Source organism: Chiloscyllium plagiosum, chromosome 3 (genome assembly GCF_004010195.1).
Source record: "Chiloscyllium plagiosum isolate BGI_BamShark_2017 chromosome 3, ASM401019v2, whole genome shotgun sequence".
Lineage (NCBI taxonomy): Eukaryota > Metazoa > Chordata > Chondrichthyes > Orectolobiformes > Hemiscylliidae > Chiloscyllium > Chiloscyllium plagiosum.
The window spans coordinates 129,511,875-129,531,240 of record NC_057712.1 but is presented as its reverse complement, the minus strand read 5'-3'; the positions used below and the strand labels follow the sequence as shown (position 1 = coordinate 129,531,240).

At 39.8% G+C, this 19,366-nt stretch overlaps 1 protein-coding gene across 1 annotated transcript in view; it reads left to right on the top strand.

The window, feature by feature from the left end:
- Positions 1-19,117, top strand: part of LOC122548537 (coiled-coil domain-containing protein 177-like) — a 20,058-nt gene extending 941 nt beyond the window's left edge. The window contains exons 2-3 of the mRNA XM_043687314.1: positions 8,366-8,939; positions 18,110-19,117. Coding sequence (XP_043543249.1) covers positions 8,366-8,939; positions 18,110-19,061 — 1,526 coding nt within the window. The 3' untranslated portion in view covers positions 19,062-19,117. The remainder of the gene's footprint in view (positions 1-8,365; positions 8,940-18,109) is intronic.
- The last annotated feature ends 249 nt before the right edge of the window (positions 19,118-19,366 follow it).

The following is a 19,366-nucleotide window of genomic DNA, read 5'->3' as shown; positions in this document are numbered from 1 at the left end:
GGGACATGGAGGTACAGGTGAGGGTGGTATAGAAGGGGAGGCACATGGGGAGGGACTGGGACAGAGGGGAAGGGATGGAGGAGGTGGACAGGTGAGGAGGGCCAGGAGTGGAGGTTAGGAGTGGGAGGGACAGCAGGCCTAGGGATGAGAGGGACAGCAGGGAAGAGGTAGGGATGTAGTGAGGCAAAGGGACAGAGGTGGGGAAGGATGGGCTAAGGGGGAGGAACAGATGAGAAGGAACAGAGGTGAGGAAGAGGGTTAGGGGAGGGGTGAGAAGGGGTAGAGATGAGGGAAGGATGGGGAGTGGGAGACTTAATGGGAGTGGGGAGAGCAGAGGGAGGGGATAAAAATGCTGAAAAGTAAGTTCTTCGCATATGTTTTTATGCATGAGGGCAAATTAAAGTTTATCAATTAATAAAAGTGTAGGATAGACATTTGGTGACCTGTGTGTTGAACAAGTTAATATCCTTAAGTGCCTGAGAAGAAATAATGGCCCCATTCAGTTATGCCAGAGCATGTAACATCTGTAGTGCGACCTTTAAATATGTGGGCCATCAGATCATTGGTTGCCCTGAATGGAATCAGCCGATGGTTGACGGAGAAAAAATCTTCATAATGAATGAGAACACACATGTTGCCCTGTTTGATTGTTGCATAATTTGGTAATCAAATTCAGCAATATTATTAGTGCGTAAAATATAAAAACTGGATGTCCAATTCAGTAATTAGAGATGAAGATTGCCACGATCTTCCTTCACAATTCCAGATCATAAATTATTTGGATGTCGAGACTTGCCTTCTTTCCCACTGTTATGACTGAGACAAGAGGAACACACAGAATTAGAAGCCCCAATTGTTGCACCAATAGTGTAAATATATTAATTCAATCACCAAAATAGCCATTTGATTTTTGTTTTGTATTCATTGGCAGTTGGTTGCTAATGAGTATGATTGACACAGAATTTCCCATATGAACAATGGTCATGGGGCTGGCTCTGTGGGTCATTATGTAGCTAATGAGCCTGATCCTGGCAGATGTTTCTGGTCCTTAGCATTAAGATTGTTGGCCTTCCATTCTATAGTTTCCTTTTGCTGCCAGGTGTTCTCTTTATATTGAAGTTTCCTCTAAGTCTATTTCTTCTGAATGGGAGTCTCTCATGTATTTATATCAATGTTGCATTTCCTGAGAGGAATCTTTGAAATGCTTCATTTATCCTCCTCCTGTCTGAATCGCTTCCTTGAGCTGGACAAAGAGGACTTGCTTTGGTCGTCAGGATTCAGGCATTTTAGGCATGTTGGCGGTGTGACGATGCTGCTCCTTTAACAAGGTTAGCTGTTTTTGGCTTTTTTTTAAGAGTTGTAAAAGCAGTGATTCCAAAAGGTCTATGTTTGAAGGTTTTAGAGCCAATTTGATTATAGCTGGCAGATACCACCTCAGGCAAAAGGTTTTCAAGTTTAAAAAAAACTTGTACAATGAAGTGGGAGCGGCCAGTTCTCCCAGCTCAGCTTTTCTCTGGTTTGGTTTGATTTTAGTAAGCAGAGTTTGAGGAGAAAGTGAGGTCTGCAGATGCTGGAGTTTGAACCTTCTGGACCCAAAGAAGCAGGTCCATGCTGGTCCTTCCTCTCTCTGACATCTCTCCTGTAGGCCCTATTTGTGCCAAGGGGTGTTGAGGGGAATTATTGCAAGTATTTGGAACAACATCATTAAGTTGGTGTAGTCTGTTGGGTTTTCGAATAGGTTAAGTTATTCTGTATTCTGCTCTCTTTTGTTTGTCAAAGAGTGTGGTGCTGGAAAAGCACAGCCGGTCAGGCAGCATCCTGAGGAAGAGTTTATGCCTGAAATGTTGATTCTCCTTCTCCTCAGGATGCTGCCTGACCAGTTGTGCTTTTCCAGCACCACACTCTTTGACTCTGATCTCCAGCATCTGCAGTCCTCACTTTCACTTTTGTTTGTGTTTCATTTGGTAATCTTGTTTTTATTTAAAACTAAGAGGTTGGGCCAGCTGCATCACTCCTGGAACATCCACTATACACCTGCTTAAAACAACGAGCAAAGTCGGGGTCCAGACTACTTTCTTGAAATGTTTTGAGGGGTCTGGCCTGGTTCATAACACTGGTCTAGTGGAATTTGTTGTGGATGATTATGGATGATGCTGGTGCTGTTAGCTGCCTCAAGGACACCGCTGTCACTATGCCTGTCCTCCTAGCTAATGCAGAGAATTTGTCTCCAGTGCTATTGACGGTACTTCTCGAGAGCCGTGAGTGGCGTCTATACATAGTCCAAGTTGCTGAGCCATTTGGAAGAGTGGGAAGGATGGCTGCCTTATACACAAAGGTCTTGGTAGCACGGATATCATGGTTGTAGAATACACTCATCATTAGGCGTTCGAAGGCAGTGCTCTCAGAGTGGATGTGATGTTGAAATTCTGCCTCAATGGCAGCCTTAGATGTGATGTGGAGATGCTGGTGTTGGACTGGGGTGGGCAAAGTCAGAAATCGCACAACACCAGGTTATAGTCCAACAGATTTATTTGAAATCACAAGCTTTTGGAGTGAACCCTCCTCATCAGGTGAAGTGAGAGGGAAGCACACAACACAGAATTTATGGGCAGAGAGATCAAAAGATCCTACAAATGGTGTGTGTGGAGTGTCGAGTAATAAGTCTCTGCAGGTGACCAAGAGTGTTAGACAGTGTGAGTAAAGTGTCAATATCTGAATAACAACCAAAGGGATGACCTACAATCAGATTATCGGTGATAATTACAAAAAAATAAAAATAAAGTGGTGCTGGAGATAAACCAAATGATTGGAATAACATGGAACAAAAACACAAACTGCTGGAAAAACCCAGCAGGTCTGGCAGCATCTGTGAAGAAAAACCATAGGAAGAGTCACCACACTGGAAATGTTAACTTTGATTTTTCTTTGCAATGCTGTCAGACTTGCTGAGTGCCCCCAGCAACCTGTGCCCTTGTCCCGAATTGCATCCGTAGTTCTTTTGGTTTTTATCTGACTGGAATAACATCATAGGTATAAGGATCACATGCCGAGGGTCTAACCAAAGTCACAAGTAAGTAATAAATAAGTATTTAAGATTGAGAGATCGTAACAATTTATCAAGGTGATGGTGTCAAAACAGGACAGTAAGGAAGACTTTTATTGGTACAGAGTGGTGTGGTGGGGTCACATGTAGTGCGACATGAACCCGAGATCTTGGCAAGATGTTTGTCGTCATCAATGATATGTTGAAGACTGTGAATAACGTGATGTAGTTTCTCTCCACTCTGGGCAATTACTGGATGATGAAGGGGACTTTATCAGTCATAGAGATGTACAGCATGTTAACAGACCCTTCGGTCCAACCCGTCCATGCCAATCAGATATCCCAACTTAATCTAGTCACACCTGCCAGCACCCGGCCCATATCCCTCCAAACCCTTCCTATTCATATACCCATCCAAATGCCTTTTAAATGTTGTAATTGTACTAGCCTCCACCACATCCTCTGGCAGCTCATTCCATACACGTACCGCCCTCTGCGTGAAAAAGTTGCCCCTTAGGTCCCTTTTATATCTTTCCCCTCTCACCTTAAACCTATGCCCTCTAGTTCTGGACTCCCCCCACCCCAGGGAAAAGACTTTGTCTATTTATCCTATCCACGCTCCTCATAGTTTTGTAGACATCTATAAGGTCACTCCCTCAGCCTCCAACGCTCCAGGGAAAATAGCGACAGCCTGTTCAGCCTCTCCCTGTAGTTCAAATCTTCTAACCCAGGCAGCATCCTTGTAAATCTTTTCTGAACCCTTTCAAGTTTCACAACATCTTTCCGATAGGAAGGAGACCAGAATTGCAAGCAATATTCCAACAGTGGCCTAACCAATGTCCTGTACAGCCATAACATGACCTCCCAACTCTTGTACTCAGTACTCTGACCAATAAAGGAAAGCATACCAAATGCCACCTTCACTATCCTATCTACCTGCGACTCCACTTTCAAGGAGCTATGAACCTGCACTCCAAAGTCTCTTTGTTCAGCAACACTCCCCAGGACCTTACCATTAAGTGTATAAGTCCTGCTAAGATTTGCTTTCCCAAAATGCAGCACCTCGCATTTATCTGAATTAAACTCCATCTGTCACTTCTTGGCCCATTGGCCCATCTGATCAAGATCCTGTTGTAATCTGACGTAACCTTCTTCGAAGTCCACTACACCTTCAATTTTGGTGTCATCTGCAAACTTACTAACTGTACCTCTTATGCTCGCATCCAAATCATATCCTGTGTCTGTCTTGTGAGGAGGCCGTTGAGGTTTTTTGCTGTAGCACATTGGAACTGGCGATTGATGTGTTGAGCACCCTAACCTGCTCTTATGAGGGTGTCATTCAAAATCTTCAGGGTCTGTCACATTCCTCCTCATATGAGCAGATACTGTTTATGCACAGGGCTTGTTCATAGGGGTGGATTCTTTATATGTTTAGGTTGAAAGCTAGAGAAGTGTAGCATCATGAGGTTATCGTGGGCTTGTGGTAGAGTGAGGTACTGAGATGTCTGTCCTTGATGGAGATGCATGTGTCCAAGAATGAGACTGATTCTGAAGAGTAGTCCACGGTGAATCTGATGGTGGGATAAAAATTATTGACATTGCTCTGTAGTAGTTTAAGTAATTCCTCTCCATGAGAACAAAGGAAAAAAAATCATTAAGTATCTGGTATATAGAGTTGGTTGGAGGTCCTACACAGCGAAGAAGTCTTGCTTGAACTTGTGCGTGAAAATATTGGAGTGCAAATTTGGTTTCCATGGCTGATCCATTGTCTGAATAAAGAACTGATTGTTGAAGGTAAAGATGTTGTGGTCGAGGATGAAGTGGATGAGTTGCAGGACAGTGCCTGGAAATGAGCAGTTGTTGGTGTTGAGTACTGAGGCTGTTGCAGTGACACTATCACCTTGGGGAATGCTGGTGTAGAGTGCTGAAATGTCCATTGCGAATGTTAATCCTGGTCTGACTGGTCTGTGGGTGTGGAGTTTCTAAGGAATCTGTAGTGTCACAACAGAAGCGGGGGTTCCTTTTACAATGGGTTTTAAGATGCCCTAAATGTAGCCAGGGAGGTTCTCACACAAGGTCCCATTGCCTGATACGATCGGATGTCTGGATGTGTTGGCTTTGTGTATCTTCGGAAGGCAGTAGTAGTCTCCTATACGAGAAGTATGCAGAATGAGCGTGCATAGAATACTCTGAAGTCTTGTTCAGTTCAGTTGATGGGTGTGTTCTTTGGTTGGATTATCTATCGTGTTCAGTTCTCGTTATGCTTTTTTGCAGTAGTCCATTCTGTTCTGTATGACAATGGCTCCTCCTTTATCTGCTAGTTTGATGACAATGTTGCAATTGGTCTTGAGATCATGGATGGCATTGTGTTGTGCTTGGGTGATGTTCTGCGCTATCTTGTGAACCCAGCTGATGAATCTGGTGTTAACACATCTCCTGACAGCTAGAGAGCAGCGGCCTTCTGAAGGTGAATTCGACTCTTTCCTCTTTGGTTCTTGGATCTCTCTGTGGATTGTTCCAGTTAATTGGTTATCTCATTGGCCTTGCTGCTGACATCTTGGAGTTTGTGGAAGAATTCCAGAGCCTCATTCACTTGATGAGTTCCTCTTTGTCTGCTACCAAACTAGTGGGGTCTATTTTGATAGTGGCGCAGAAATTGAGCCCTTGGCTGACCCTTCCTCTGGTCTTTCTTCTCAGATGCTGTCGGACCTTCCTAGCAGCTTGTGTTTTTGTTCCGTGTTATTCCAATCATTTGGTTTGTCTCCAGCACCACATAGAATGCATGGTTAGTAAGTTTACAAATTGTTGGTATAGTAGGCAGTAAAAAAAAGTTATCTCCGATTGCAACAAGATCTTGATTAATTGGGTCAATGGTCTGAGGAGTGGTAGATGGAGTTTAATTTGGATAAGTGCGAAGTATTGCATTTTGGTGAAACAAACAAGGACAAGAATTATAAAATTAATAGTAGGGCCTTGGGTAGTGTTGTAGAACAGAGACCGAGGAGGAGGAGAGATGAATGTAATAACGTGGAAATAGTTTGCAGTTTAAAAAAGGTGATAAGAAACTATAGATTTTACATAATGAGTGAATGAAAGACAAAAACATTAAAAAAATTAGACTTCATTTATGTTGTATAGATTTTCATGTGTTCAAAATGAAATGAGTTCAGAATTGGCATTTCATTTAAAATGGGAAGAGGAAAGTTATGAATACCATATAGTGTGGATGTAGGTTTGCTCGCTGAGCTGAAAGATTCATTTTTATTTTGTAAATCAGAACATTATTTCAACAAGCCAACACACTGCAGCACAGAGGAACTATGCAGATCAGAGGAAAATCACCTATACCGTGTATTCAAAAAGAATGGTACCCAATGAACAGAGTCCGTCGATTTCGCAGCAACAAACCCAAACAAGCAGATAAAACACATCCAGAAACTCTAGCCACTCTCCCCTACATCAAGGACGTCTCGGAAATGACTGCCAGACTACTCGGACCCGTTGGCAAACCCACCAACACACTAAAACAGCAGCTAATGAACTTGAAAGACCCTATACAGACAATGAGCAAAACTGACATCATTTACAAAATACCGTGCAAGGGCTGTAACAATCACTACATTGGAGAAACAGGCAGAAAACTAGCCACCAGGATACATGAACACCAACTAGCCACAAAATGACATGACCCTCTCTCACTCGTATCCTCACATACGGATGAGGAAGGACATCGCTTCGACTGGGACAACACATCCATCCTAGGGCAAGCCAAACAATGACACGCACGAGAATTCCTAGAAGCATGGCATTCCAACCAGAACTCTATCAACAAACACATCAAGTTAGACCCCATCTACCACCCCCTGAGAAAAGGAACAGGAAGTGACTTCACCTCAGGAAAAAACATCACCAACCCAAAGAAACCCAAACATATAAATAGAAAGCAGGAATTTTCAGTATTGCTTCGCCTGAGGTCCACTGAAGATGTTATCTAGTAAGGTAACGAAATGTCTGGAAATGAACCTTTCAGCTCAGCAAGCAAACCTACATCCAAAACCTCAACCTGAGCTACAAATCTTCTCAAAACTCACTAATACATATAGTGTTTCAGATGTGGAAAATGGGCACTTAGGGTCATACAGCAACAGAAACAGACCCTTCAGTCCAACCAATCCACGCTGACCATAATCCCAAACTAAACTAGTCACATCTGCCTGTGCATGGCCCATATCCCTCCAAACATTTCTTATTCATGTCTTTTAAATGTTGCAACTGTACCTGTATCCATCACTTTCTCTGGAAGTTCATTCCACACAGAATCCACTCTGCATAAAAAAAGTTGCACATCATGTCTTTTTTTAGATCTTTCTCCTTTCAACTTAAAAATATGCTCCCTAGTCGTGAAATCCACCACTCTAGGGAAGCGACACTTGCCATTCACCTTATTTATGCTCCTCGTGATTTTATAAACCTCTATAAAAAGTCCTCAACCTCCAACACGCCAGTGAATTAATTCTTGCAATTATTGATACAGCTGGGTCCATCAGTTTTTTGCTTCTGTGATGAAAGATTCTCAGCTACAACAGGCCAAGCCTTTTTTTCTAATCCTAAATTTCATGCCTAAGTATTCTCTGGGTAATTGAGTCAACCTTAACTAAGAAGTATTTTTCTGCTTAGTCTTTAACCTTGAAGTGACAGTCTTGGCTTAATTGATATCAGAAGGTTGTGAGTTCAGGTCTTGCTCCAAAGCTTTGAATACATAATCTAGGCTAGCACTTCGCAGTTTTGCAAAAGTGCAGGATTTTATAAGCTGCTGTTTTTCTGCTGAGATGTTAAACCTGATCCCATTTGTCCTCTAACAATGTTTTTAAAAAAAATTCCAAGGCACTGCCCAAAGAAGAGCTTGGAATTCTCCCCACTGACCTGTCTAACATTTAAGTCTCAACTAGTATTACTATAACTGCATGATCTGGTTATTCACCTTGTTATGTCTATGGGATCTTGCTATACATAACATTCCTGCCATGCATATCTAGTATACTAATGACTAGATTTTAAAATTACTTCATTCACTGTAAAGGAAAATTATCCAAGTCTTTATATGATGAAAGGTTCTTCAATGGATGTGTGGGTTCTTTTTCACTTTTACCTTATTAATTGGTTGGGGGGGGGAAGCAGGGAGTTTTCCAGAAGATAGAACAAAGAGTTGTTTTGATCTTGAAAGTGAGGATGCATGATTTTGGGGTTCATTCATTTCATATTAAATAGGATGGTGCAGACTGACTTTTGGGTCATTTGGCAATTTTACTGTTAAATTTACAGAGTGCAGAGAAGAGAGACAGCGCATCATAGAGGAAGAAAAGGCCAGAAGAACACCCATACCAACTTGTGTGAAATTTTCTGCGCCACAATCTATAAATGAATCTGGTCTCCCCAAAACTGATGTTCTGGATACTGTCCATGAAGACCAGAGCTCTTCAAGAGCTCCTCTATCAGATGGCAAGAACATATCATCATCTGTGGGGGCCATTTCAGAAGAAAGTAAAAGACCAGTGGATATGTCTACACAGCAGAAGAGGAAGAATTCGCAGGACACCAGTCTGAGTGGGTATTTTCGCAAGAACACCAGTCTAGGTGACCTAAGGCAGTCCCCTGCCACAGCAAAAAAACTGGACAAACTCGTTAGTGAGATTCGAAGGGAAACCAATGTGATCATTCCTGAACGTGATAGGAAGATTGCAGCATTAATGCTGGTTAAACATCAGGAAGAACAGGAGAGATTGGAACAACGTCTCAGAGCCCAGCAGTTCTGGGATAAACTGAAGAAGACAGAAAGATTAGCACAAGTGAAGCTAGAAGCTGAAAGACAAAAAGGCCTGATCAAGAGCATTGGCAGGTGACTGTATTAAACATTGTTTTTTTCATGAAGTTTGTTTAGCCTATCAGTACTAATGCAGTGTAGAAGAAATACATAAGCTTTAGCATATGCCTCTGGAACTCTTTGATGATTTACTAAAATATTTAAGCTCCTTAGTTCTTGGTTTTCTTGTGTAAGATTGCAGTCAGTCCTTGAGCAGCAACTTTTCCACTCAGGAAATGTAGACAATCATGAGATTTGTGCCACCTTAAATTGTATTTTGAATTTATCATCAAAAATTAATTCACTCTTCCTTGTTGTCCAGCCTCAGAAAAACGGTAATGAAAATATATTGCTTTCCAATGTAACCTCATTTTAATATTAAAAAATTAATGCAACTGAGATGTCAACAGCACTAAAATTAAAATAAAACAGAATAATAACATTTTGTACGTAATTATCAAAAATTATTGATCAGGATGTATACATCATACAAGTTTTATTATTTCCTGGAATTGAACAAGTCTCAGTCAATCTTCCCCCTGACCCTTTGTGATTTAAAAAAAAATGTTCAGTGAAGGTTCTCTGTTTTCATGGCCACAATAGTCACATATTTGCCCTTCTGTACTTGGAAACTAGGAGCAGGAGTAGGCTGTTTGGCTCTTTGAAACTGCTCTGTCTTTCCAAGCTGATCCTTTACCTCAATGCCATATTCCTACTTTCTCCCCATATCAATTTATGCCCTTAATATCTAAACATTCATCTACAGTGACAGTTTCTTGAATATATTCAATGACATGGCCTGCACAGCCTTCTGTAGTAAGAATTTCACAGGTTCACAACACTACCCTTTGAATGAAGAATTTTTTCCCAATCTTAGTCCTACATGGCCTAATCTGTATTCTGAGACTGATTCCTGGTTCTAGATTCTCCAACCAGCAAAAGCATCCTTGTTGTATCTAGTCAGTCCAGTCCTGTTAGAATTTTATATGTTTCAATTGGATCTTCTCTCATTCTTCTCAACTCCAGTGAATTCAGGCCTAGTTGAAACAAACTCTCCTCTTAGAACAAATCTGTCATCCCTGTATCAGCCCAGAGAACCTCTGCTGCTCTGTCTCTCTATGGCAAATATATCTTGGGTAGGGAGACCAAAACAGTACTTCATGTGTGGTCTCACCATAACTGTATAACTGCAGTAAGCCATCCTTCTTTCTGAACTCCAATATCTTGCAGATCCTTAGACCATAAGACCATAAAACATAGGAGCGGAAGTAAGGCCATTCGGCCCATCAAGTCCACTCCGCCATTCAATCATGGCTGATGGGCATTTCAACTCCACTTACCCGCATTCTCCCCGTAGCCCTTAATTCCTTATTCTGTGTATCAGAATAACATACTTTCAAAACCTGGGGAAGCAAGCTTTGTAGGCAATAACTCTTACATATTTTGGCTGACATCAAACAACTAACGCAGTGATCACACCCAGGATAAGATAGATATTTGAATGTAAAGAACAAAATTATATCACCTATGTCTGATGGATCTTATCAGCAACTGTGCTGTATCAATTTCATTAAATATGGAAAAATATTGAATAAGCTGTTGTAGGTACAGGTGAGCTTTTCTTCTTAGTAAAAAGTTCAGAACATGACAAACTATCATTTTCATTATGTTGATATCCTTTCTTTTAGCAGTCTTAGAAAATATCTAAATGCTTTACACTAGTTATAATAATTGAGTATTTCTTCACCTGATTTATTATCCATGCTTCTATTCTTTTTTTCCAAAGTGCAAGACCTCGCATTTGCTCATATTGAATTCCATAGCCATTTCCTGGACCACTCCTCCAAACTGTCTAGATCCTTCTGCAGCCTCCCCACTTCCTCAGTACTACCTGCCTGTCCACCTAATTTTGTATCATCGGCAAACTTCGCTAGGTTGCCCCCAGTCCCTTCATCCAGATCATTAATATATAATGTGAACAGCTGCGGCCCCAACACTGAACCCTGCGGGACACCGCTTGTCACCGGCTGCCATTCCGAAAAAGAACCTTTTATCCCAACTCTGTCTTCTGTCAGACAGCCAATCCTCAATCCATACCAGTAGCTCACCTCGAACACCATGGGCCCTCACCTTGCTCAGCAGCCTCCCGTGTGGCACCTTATCAAAGGCCTTTTGGAAGTCTAGGTAGACCACATCCACTGGGTTTCCCCGGTCTAACCTACTTGTCACCTCTTCAAAGAATTCCAACAGGTTTGTCAGGCATGACCTCCCCTTACTAAATCCATGTTGACTTGTTCTAATCCGACCCTGCTCTTCCAAGAACTTAGAAACCTCATCCTTGCTGCATCTCCCTGTCTACTTTTAATTGACTGATATACAAAGATACCCAGATTCCTTTTGTACATCCACATTTCCCAATATAACCACTTAAATAATATTCTACCCTTCTGTTTCTCACAGTGAAGTGCATAGCTTCACATTTAACCAAGATGTCCTGCATCCGTCATATTTGCGCACTAACTCAACTTGTTTAAATCACCTAAAGCCTCCTTGCATTATCTTTTACCAACAGTGGCCACCATCAGTGCCAAAGACCCAGGTTCAATTCCCACCAGGCGACTGTCTGCATGGGTTTCCTCCAAGTACTTCAGTTTCCTCCCACAATCCAAAGATGTATGGGTCAGGTGAATTGGCCATGTTAAATTGCCCATAGTGTTAGGTGCATTAGTCAGGTTAAGGGTAAGGGAACAGGTCTGGATGGGTTACTGTCCGCAGGGTCGGTGTGGACTTGTTGGGCTGAAGAGCCTGTTTCCATTCTGCATGGAATCTAATCTAATCTAATTTTAATCCCACCCAGATTTTAGGTCATTATCAAGCTGATAAATATTGCATTTGATTCCCTTGTCCACATTACTTATATGTAGCATGCAAAGCTAGGGCCCAAGCAATGATCCTTTTGATATCCCTCTAGTCATCGTCTGCCACTTGAAAAAAGGCCTATTTATTCCCACTCTCTGTTTCCCGTCAGTCAACCAATTCTCAATCTATGCTAGTATCCCACATCCATCTATCCATGTATCCCATATACTTTAATGTTCGTCACTAACCTCTTATGAAGGACATTGTCAAAAGCCTTTTGAACGTCCAGATATGTCACATCCATGGGTTCTTCCTTATCCATCCTCAGTGCATCCTTTTCTTAAATAAAACTCCAGTTGATTTATTAAGCCTGATTTAACTTTCATAAACCCATACTTGCTTTGTCCAATCCTATTACTGTTTTCCAAATGTTCTGTTTTCACATCTTTTTAACATAGACAACATTTCCCCACTACGAACAGCTCAAATGAGTATTGGTAGGTGATGCATATTTTAGCATAATTGTGGGAAAAAAGGGTAAAATAAGAGTAAATTTTCTAAAAGGGGAATTCAAACATGCTTGGCTGAGAAGCAAGTGGGCTGGAAATAGCAACGATAACAGAAATCTGTGACGGTCCAAGAGGACACTGGCAGAAAGGTGAGGAAGGAAATTTAGGCTGAACATGACCTGATCAATCAAACACATGGAACAACAAACTCTACACCTTGCTCTACTGAGCAGCTGTGATAAGGATCCAATTTCAAAAAAGCTTGAAAAATAATACCTGGCAAAGCAAGCGAAATACTGCAGAAAATCAAAAATAGTACAATAAGCATAAAGGTGAATTCTAAAAAGAAGTTCAGGAAAGAAAAGCAAACTGATCAGGAAAACGTATGGAGAGTATGCACCAAAAAAACTTTTTTTGTGTATTAGAAGTATGTAAAGCGCAAGGATAAATGAAGCAACAAGTCAGCTATATTATGATCAAAGTGGCAACCTATCTGTGGAGACAGAGAATATGAGTAAGGAACGTCTTGAAGACTTTGAGCTTAACTTCACCGAAGATCAGGTCGATTATCACACTATAATTAAAATGAGAGTGATACATATCATGGGAAGAGCATGTTAGAGAGGAAATCTTATTATGTTTGACTTATTTAAAAACATATACATCCCCATTTCTGAATGAATTGAATGTCTGGTTGGGATATCTGGTCGGCATGAACAAGTTGGACCGAAGGGTCTGTTTCCATGCTGTACATCTCTATGACTCTGTGACTCGTAAATTATAAAAAGAGGCTGGGTTGTTTGGGACTTGGCTCACTGCAGTGCGGGAGATTGAGGAGTGACCTTATAGAGGTTTATAAAATCATGAGGGGCATAGATAAGGTGAATAGCAAAGGGTCTTTTCCCTAACGTGGGGGATTTCAAAACTAGGGGACATATTTTTAAGGTGAGAGGAACAAGATTTACAAAGGACACCAGATGGTTCATGTATGGAATAACTGTCAGAGGACCTGGTGGATACAGGTACAGTTGCACCATTCAAAAGACATTTGGATTAGTAAATGAATAAGAAAGATTCAGAGGGATACGGACCAAACACAGGCAATGGAACTAGTTTAGTTTGGGAACATGGTCAGCATGGACTAGTTGGACCAAACTAGTTGAAACAGCATGGACTGTTTCCGTGCTGTATGACACACTGTGTTTTACTGATATTAGGGTATCTGATCTGTAATTCTATCTCTTTTTTTTTAAATAATGAAGTTATATTTGTCACAATCCAAGAAATGCTCCATAGTCTATTGGATTTTGGAGATGACCACCAATATTTCCTGGGCCTCTTCCTTTAATACTCTGGCGTGCTATTAGGCCCTGGTGATTTGTCAGCCTTTATCAAATAATTGACCCAGCGCCTTTTGTTTTTTAAGCTGATACTGATTCCCTTCAACTCTCCTCTCTCACTTTATCCTTAGTTCCCTAACATTTCTGGGACGTTACTTGTGTATCTTTTGTGAATTCAGAACCAAAGTATGTGTTTAATGTTTTTGCCATTCATTTTGTTCTTATTATAATCTCCTTAGCTACTGACTGTAAAGGACCTATATTTGTCTTCACTGATCTTTTTTATCTTCCTGTGTGTATATATATATATATATATATATAGAAGCTTTTACAGTCAGTTTCTATGTTGCTTTTAGCATCGTAGAATCCCTACAATGTGGAAACAGGCCTTTAGGCCCAACAAGTCCACACCAACCCTCCAAAGAGCATCCCTGCAACCCTGCACCTCCCATGACTAACTCACCGAGCCTACACATACCTGGACACTATGGGCAATTTAGCATGGTCAATCCACTTAACCTGTACATTTTACACTCGTATTCTATTAATTTCCCTCTTAATCAAGGTTTTTATTCTCTTTTGCTGAATTTCAAATGCTTCCAATCGTTAGACTTGCTGCTCATTTTTGCAATTTTGTATGTTTCTACTTTGGATTTAATATTGTCCCTAATATTGCTTCCTACAATGATGAGAACTGCACATTAGCCCTGATGTATATTGCTCCCAATAAAGATAGCAAATGTTAGTATTGTACTGTTACTGGGGGAATGTCAAACTATTGCCTCGCTCTTTGCTGAGGAACTGGTGATTTATTATTGCTGCCTACCAAAGTTTATGAAGCTTTCCTGCCCACCGACCAGTTTCTATCACTTTCCTCTGCCACCCCTCAGATACCAAGCAAAGCACAGGTAATGCCTCCTGGATATTGGAGCAGGGGCTGTCTTGGAGGAGGGGAAGCTTGCCATCCCCTCTACTGTTTCTGTGACACCCTAAGTACTTGACCTAAGTATGAACTTTAATAGTCTGCCCCTTCTGTCCACTGTTTGAAGGCAGTTCATGTATATGGTACGGTAACTTACCATTACCTTGCTGAAATTACATGGGATTGGTAACTGCCAATTTCAGGGGATTATTGTTACACTTTACTGAAATCTTAGTGCCAGTTTAGCAGTCCCTGATCAATCATTGAAATCAACTTCATCAACAATGTGTTGGCCAAACTAGTGGATTTGAGAAGCTGTTTTCTTTTTGATGTCTGTTAAAAGTTTTGAGTAATGAAAGTTCAGACAGTCTTTGCTTCCAGACTATACCAGAAAGCTGTTTTCATTCAATTAAAAAAATCCAAAGATTACTACATTAAGGTCGCTTTGCTTAGTATTGCTCAGATCAGGTACCAGATTAATCAAACAAAACAAAAATTTCTGGATAAACTCAAGTCTGGCAGTATCTGTGACGTCAAAACCACTGTTAAAGTCTAGTGACCCTGTTTCAGAACATTCTGAAGAGCCAAAACTAGGATCAGTTAATACAGAACATACAGCAAATGAAATTTTAAGTCATTTTTTTAGGTTTTGCACAAAACACGTTTGACAACTGAGGCAAACCTAATATGCCGCCTATTATTATAAACGTCCCCTATTATTATAAATGCCACCTATTATTATAAATGTCCGCTATTATTATAAATGTCACCTATTATTATAAATGTCACCTATTATTATAAATGCCACCTATTATTATAAACGTCCCCTATTATTAGAAATGTCCCCTATTATTATAAACGTGCCTATTATTATAAATGTCGCCTATTATTATAAATGCCACCTATTATTATAAACGTCGCCTATTATTATAAATGCCACCTATTATTATAAACGTCGCCTATTATTATAAATGCCGCCTATTACTATAAATGTCCCCTATTATTATAAATGTTCCCTATTATTATAAATGCCGCCTATTATAATAAATATCGCCTATTATTATAAATGTCCCCTATTATTGTAAACGTCACCTATTATTATAAATGTCCCCTATTATTGTAAATGTCGCCTATTATTATAAATGTCCCCATTACTGTAAACGTCGCTTATTATTATAAACATCGCCTATTATTATAAACGTCGCCTATTATTATAAATGTCCCTTATTATTATAAATGTTGCCTATTATTGTAAACGTCGCCTATTATTGTAAACGTCGCCTATTATTGTAAACACTACCTATTATTATAAATATCGCCTATTATTATAAATGTCCCCATTATTGTAAACGTCGCCTATTATTATAAACGTCGCCTATTATTATAAACGTCGCCTATTATTATAAACGTCGCCTATTATTATAAACGCCGCCTATTATAAATGCCGCCTATTATTATAAACGTCCCCTATTATTATAAACGTCCCCTATTATTGTAAACGTCGCCTATTATTGTAAACGTCGCCTATTATTGTAAACGTCGCCTATTATTGTAAACGCCGCCTATTATTATAAATGTCCCCATTATTGTAAACGTCGCCTATTATTATAAATGTCCCCTATTATTATAAACGCCGCCTATTATTATAAATGCCGCCTATTATTATAAACGTCACCTATTATTGTAAACGTCGCCTATTATTATAAATGTCCCCTATTATTATAAATATTGCCTATTATTATAAATGTCCCCATTATTATAAATGCCGCCTATTATTATAAATGTCCCCTATTATTATAAATGTCCCCTATTATTATAAATGCCGCCTATTATTATAAATGTCCCCTATTACTATAAATGTCCCCTATTATTATAAATGTCCCTTATTATTGTAAATGTCCCCATTATTATAAATGCCGCCTATTATTATAAATGTCTCCTATTATTGTAAATGCCGCCAATTATTGTAAATGTTGCCTTTTATTGTAAACTCTCGCCTATTATTATAAACGTCGCCTATTATTGTAAAATTCACCTATTATTATAAACGTCCCCTATTATTGTAAATGCCACCTATAATAAATGTCCCCTATTATTGTAAATGTCGCCTATTATTATAAATGTCCCCTATTATTGTAAACGTCGCCTATTATTGTAAACGTCGCCTATTATTGTAAACGTCGCCTATTATTATAAACGTCGCCTATTATTATAAACGCCGCCTATTATTATAAATGCTGCCTATTATTATAAATGCTGCCTATTATTGTAAACGTCGCCTATTATTATTATAAATGCCGCCTATTATTATAAACGTCGCCTATTATTATAAATGTTGCTTATTATTATAAATGTCACCTATTATTAGTTCCACAGGTTTTTGTAAGAAGCAAATAAAACTGATATGAATGTTCACTTTCAATTTATATTGATTTACCGTACGGAATTGCATGTACTGGTTTAAAGTTTTTGTTTTATATAACCTAGTGATAGTAATACAGTAAGAAATCTCTGTTTCATTGTACTTCATTGAACTTGAGTATTTCTGTAAAATGAATAATTTGTAAGAATATCAATTTCAGGGGAAAACCAGCGTTTATTCTGCAGGAGCTGAGTGCTGATTGATAGGCAAGTGGACTTTGGCAGAGCTGTTGCCTTGAAGAATGCACCCAATAATACTGATTGACAATTACGAACAAGACTTTGTTTAAATTTAAAGCCTAATTGGTCGGGCCATTGGCCTCAGAAACAGTCCAGTGCTAAGACAGATGCAGTGCAAGTATGTGTTCTTTTGTCTGAAGGACCAAGCCCAGTGTATCAATATATGTCTCTTCTCATAAGCGCAAATACCCCATACTGTGCTTGACTGACCATCCTTACACATTCAGGATTATTTTGTTCAGTAGCAGAATTACACCTCATGTTAGATACTGTAATGTGAATGTTGAAGGAGCAGGCTGCTTGGGTACAGTTAGTACCTTGTCTTTTGCAAACAGCTCAAGGGACTTGCTCAACTACCCTCTCAGGCAATATATTCAATATTCAAAATCTGGGTGAAAAGGTTTTCCTCAAATCCCTTTGAAGCGTCTTGCCTTTCAACTTTAAATTATGCCCCCTTGTTACTGATTCTTTGACTAAGGGGTAACAGCTGTTTTCTATCCATCCTGTCCATGCACCTTGTAATCTTGACTATCAATCAGATATCATGTCAGCCTTCTCTGTGCAGCCTCTCTTCATTGCAAAACTGCTACATCCTAGGCAACCCTCTCGTGCAATTGCATTCTCCCTATAGTGCGGTGACCAGAACTGCAAACAGTATTCCAGCTGTGGCCAAAACAAAGTTCCGTATAGTTCCAACATGATCTCCCTACTCTGATAATCAGTGTCATGACCTGATCTGATCATCCTCAACTCCACTTCCCTGCCTTTTCCCCAAAAACCCATAATTCCCTTGCTGATTAAAAATCTGCTTATCTCTGGCTTGAATATACTCTGGAATATCCTAAGAATGTCCAGAAAAGGTGCAATATAAATCCAAACCTTTCTTTACACAAACTGCAATTCATATGTTCACAGGTGGAGAAAAGAACAGGAAATGAGACAGTCCAAAATTCAACAAGAAGTAAAACAGCTGGCTGAACTGCGGAAGAAAGACGTGATTTCCAAAGAAAATAAATGGAAAGTATTGGTTGAGGAACAGGAATTAAAGAAAAAAGAAAAATTAGAACAAGCCAAGTATGAAGCAGAAATCCGTAAACATCACCAAAATCAATTACGGGAACAAATGGAAACCATCAAGCAAATTAGCAAGGAACAAGAAATACAGGCTTCACAGGTAAAGCTGTCAAATGCAGCTCAGAAGCGACTGCTGAAAGAAATGAGCAACCAGAACAAAATCAAGCTGGACAATGAACATGAAAAGCTGAAGCACATGATCATGAAAAAGGAGATTGACAATCTGACCAAGACTGAAGAATTAATGGTGAGGATGTCACAGGAACGGAAGCTTTTACGATTCAAGGAAAACCATAAACTTCTAGTAGAAGAAAGAAAGAGAGGACTGAGAGAAAAAGCAACCAGGGAGAAAAGCCAGATCCTTCAAGCTAAGCTCAGGGCTGAGAAACTAGAACAGGAGCAGAAGGAGCGTAAGGAAGCACTGGCTGAAATCTCTGACCTCAAAATAGAACAAGCTCAGAAAACTATGTTAAAGTGCATTCAGAATAAAGCCCTTCAGACACAAAAGACCAGGTCAGAGAAAGAGAGGATCCACCAGCAGATAAAAAAGAAGGTCGAGGAGGAAGAAGAATGGCATCGACAAGCGATGGAAGAAACAATTAAAAGGAAAGAGAAAAGAAGTGAAGAAATTTTGAAAGTGAAGAAAGCAACTATTGAGGAGTCCCGCCAAGTTGCCCGAGCAGCCTTCCAAATGAGAGAACGCGTGCGAGAACAGATCAACAGCCGTTCGTTTGATCAAATGGCTATGGAAGCTGAGCTTTGGGCCAGCTTAGTGAAAAAAATGGCTTCCTGATGTCTGAGGGGAGAAAGCTGGTTGACTTAGTTCCTTATTGGTTGGACTCATATTATTAAAAAAAAGGATTTTGTTTTTTGCTTTGTTTGATGACACTATGGCAAAAAGTTACGGGTTTTTGAAAAAGGCAAACAAATTGATGCTTGTACTTCAGTTAATAGACCACGAAGTGATGAAGGTCTCAAACTTAAATATTCTGAGAATCTATTGCAGGATTATTTTGTGGGATCTGATTGTGTAGTAGAATTATAGAATTTATTGCTATGTAAACATAACTCAAAGCTTTACCATGACCATATTTGTTC